This window comes from Oryx dammah, unplaced genomic scaffold (genome assembly GCF_014754425.2).
Source record: "Oryx dammah isolate SB20612 unplaced genomic scaffold, SCBI_Odam_1.1 HiC_scaffold_2574, whole genome shotgun sequence".
Classification (NCBI taxonomy): domain Eukaryota; kingdom Metazoa; phylum Chordata; class Mammalia; order Artiodactyla; family Bovidae; genus Oryx; species Oryx dammah.
The window spans coordinates 1-3271 of NW_024072646.1; the positions used below are offsets into that span (position 1 = coordinate 1).

The following is a 3271-nucleotide window of genomic DNA, read 5'->3' on the forward strand; positions in this document are numbered from 1 at the left end:
ACCCGCCGCTCCACCAGCGAGTAGGACACCAGCGCGTTCTCCTGCGCATCCGCGTCTCGCGCAGACAAGGTGAAGATGTGGCAGCCGGGCGGGTTGTTCTCCTTCACAAACACCGTGTACTCGGGCTGCGTGAACGCGGGCGCGTTGTCGTTCACGTCGGCCACCTCCACGGACACGCTGGCAGTGGCTGACAGAGAAGGTGAGCCACCGTCCCTCGCTGTCACCACCACCTCGTAGTTCGACGCACTCTCTCGGTCCAGGACACTGTCCAGCACTAGCGAATAGTAATTCTTGAAGGTGGACACCAGCTTGAAGGGGATATGCGGTGGTGTGAGTGAGCAGGTCACCTGCCCATTGGCGCCGGAATCACAGTCGGACACACTGATCAAGGCGATGACAGTGCCCACCTGAGCGTCCTCCCGCACTGGGAGCGACAGCGAAGTGATCATTACCTCAGGGGTATTGTCATTCAGGTCTAGAACTTCCACCAGGACCGTACAATGACCAGCCATGGGCGGAATCCCTTTATCAATGGCGTTAACCTGGATTTCATACTCATTATTCTCTTCAAAATCCAGTTTCCCGTAAATTCTAATTTCACCAGTTTGTGGATTTATTAAAAACATACATTTCTCACTCAGTGGCAGAATCATTCTGATTCCATAGGAAATTTCTCTGTTTGGTCCTTCGTCTAGATCAGAAGCGTTTAGTTGAATGATTCTCGTGCCGTTTGGGACATTTTCAAACAGCACCACTTTATAGCCAGGCTTATCGAACTCAGGAGCATTGTCATTAACATCCAGGATGGTTATTTGAATCTGAACAGATTCTGTTAGCTGGGGTTTACCGCCATCCAGAGCGGTCAGCAACATATTAAGTTCTGGTATTTCTTCTCTATCCAATGCCTTCCGAAGAATGAGTTCAGGCAGTATACTTTTGTCGGTTTTCGTTATTAGTTTAAGAGTAAAATACTCATTTAAACTTAACCTATAGGTCAGGAGAGAGTTTAGGCCGATATCCGCATCAGAAGCGCCCTCTAGAGGAAAACGAGACTCCAAAGGCGCAGATTCAGAAATGAGTACCTTTTGTTCTCCTCTGAATACTGGCGGGTTGTCATTAATGTCCTTCACCTCCACCTCCACATGGAACACCTGCAGCGGCCGGTCCACGATCACCTCCAGGTGGATGCTGCACTCCGCGCTCCGCCCGCACAGCTCCTCCCGGTCGATCCGAGAATTCACAAACAAAATGCCATTCTGCAGATTTACCTCCAGAAGGTCCCCGCGGCCTTTGGACGCCACCCGGAACAGGCGGGGCACCAGCTCCGCCAGCTCTAGTCCTAGGTCCTGGGCGATGCGGCCCACGAAGGTGCCGTGTTTTGCCTCCTCGGGAACCGAGTAATGGACCTGGCCGCTCCCCGACTCCCAGGCTGCGAGGAGCAGAAGCGAGAGTAGCAGGCGCCGAGTTTCGAAGCCTCCTCGCCAAGAAAACACCATTGCAGATAAACGGATCTCTGAGGTGAGACTGTCAGTTTTAAGGGATAGTTCGCTGCCAACATTTATGACCAGTCTCCTCTTCTGTAAGTATACCTTCAGTAAATTTTACCCAGCTTTCCGGTCAATATGGAGTCTATCCTATTCTGTGGATTGTTGGAATCTGGACTTGGAGACAGTTTTCCCTTTTCACCTTTTGAGTATACAGCGACATCATGTGACTGATTATGTAAGTACAAGAAAGATCCTGAGGTTCTTTTTGGTTTAGCCACTTCTGGGTTCACTTTAAATCTGTATCAACTTTTTGGATAGTTTCATGGATCATTTGCAAATGCCTATTTATTTAATATATATAATATTCTTAACAAAGCACAAATACTTCTATTATACTTTGGTTTTTAAAATAATTCTGCTTCAAAGTGTATCACAAAATAATTATTGAAATGTTGAATGTCAGAAGTTACTCATTAGCTAGCTATCATGGAAAATAAAATGAAGAATAATATATATCACCCCTGCCATTGGGCTTCCCAGGTGACAAAGTGGTAAAGAATCCACCTGCCAGTGCAGGAGATGCAAGAGACTTGGGTTTGATCCCTGGGTGGAGAAGATGCCCTGGAGTAGGAAATGGCAACCCACTCCAGTATTCTTGCCTGGAAAATTTCATGGACAGAGGAATCTGGCAGCCTACAGTGCAGAGGGTCGCAGAGTCGGACGTGACTGAGAACACCGCCCTGGCCCTTATATTGCTTACAATTCACATTCATAATGATTTTCATCCTTCACAAGCACTTCATTCTAAGTCTTTATGAGAAAGCCAAGAATTTCCTTGTCTAGTAAAGGAGAAAATATTTCATTCATATAAACTATTTTATTCATAAATATGGCCAATATTAGAATTCATCATAAATATGGAAGATGTTATTTTTGGTTCCTTGATGCTCACATGTGATGACTTTTCATACAACTGGTCTCATTCTTAAGTGGGTGCAGATTCTAGAATATTTTACTCTAGCAGGATTAAAGCATTTTCACGTAAAATGTTGAGTCAAAACCTCCAAAGTTCATGGTATTCTGAAGTGGTAGTAGAGCACTAATCTGACAAAGATCTCATGAAATGTTTTGGAGCCCAATCTCACTGACTAAAGTCAAAAGAAGATGAACTTCATAGTGACCATTTTGTTTCCCTCTATATCCTTCCTTCTAGGCCAGTTAGTAGTTATATAAAATAAGCTTCTCTTCAGAAGACCACAATGGTGACTATGATTCAAGGGAGAATCAAAATATTTCTCATAATTTTATTCAGTAATTCAAGACTAGCTTTAAGGGAAAACAAAACAGATAAGATCCTACAGCTAGTTGTAAAAAAAAAAAAAGAGTAAGCATATTATTTAGAAGCTCATTTAAATTTAAATCAAAATCTTTAAACCAATAATTTCTCACCATTCTTTTAATGCATAATAAAAAAACTGAGAAGTGAAACTTTTAAAGAGCCAGAAAATAATAACCAAGAATGATTCTACAAGCATAAAATAACTTAAATCAACTACCACACTCACTCTGAATTAATGAAACACATATTTGAATTTTGATGCTATGGGACTATTCAAACTGTCTATCACCATCAAGCTTATTCATTTTATATCTTCCATTTTCAAAAATGTGAATGTACCATAATTCACAAGGAACCTTACTGTAATGTATTCAGGAGACGCAATGCATCCTCGCTCACTGTTAGACATAATTAAATGATTAAACAGATAGAAAAATCCAAAGTT

General features: G+C 42.8%; 1 protein-coding gene across 1 annotated transcript; it reads right to left on the bottom strand.

Annotated features, from left to right (window-relative positions):
* Positions 1–6: 6 nt before the first annotated feature.
* LOC120859719 (protocadherin alpha-12-like) lies at positions 7–1645 on the bottom strand (the record flags this gene model as incomplete). The annotated part of the gene is made up of 1 exon (XM_040235718.1): positions 7–1645. A coding segment is annotated over exon 1 (1490 nt), but the record flags the coding sequence as incomplete, so codon positions are not given.
* Positions 1646–3271: the final 1626 nt, after the last annotated feature.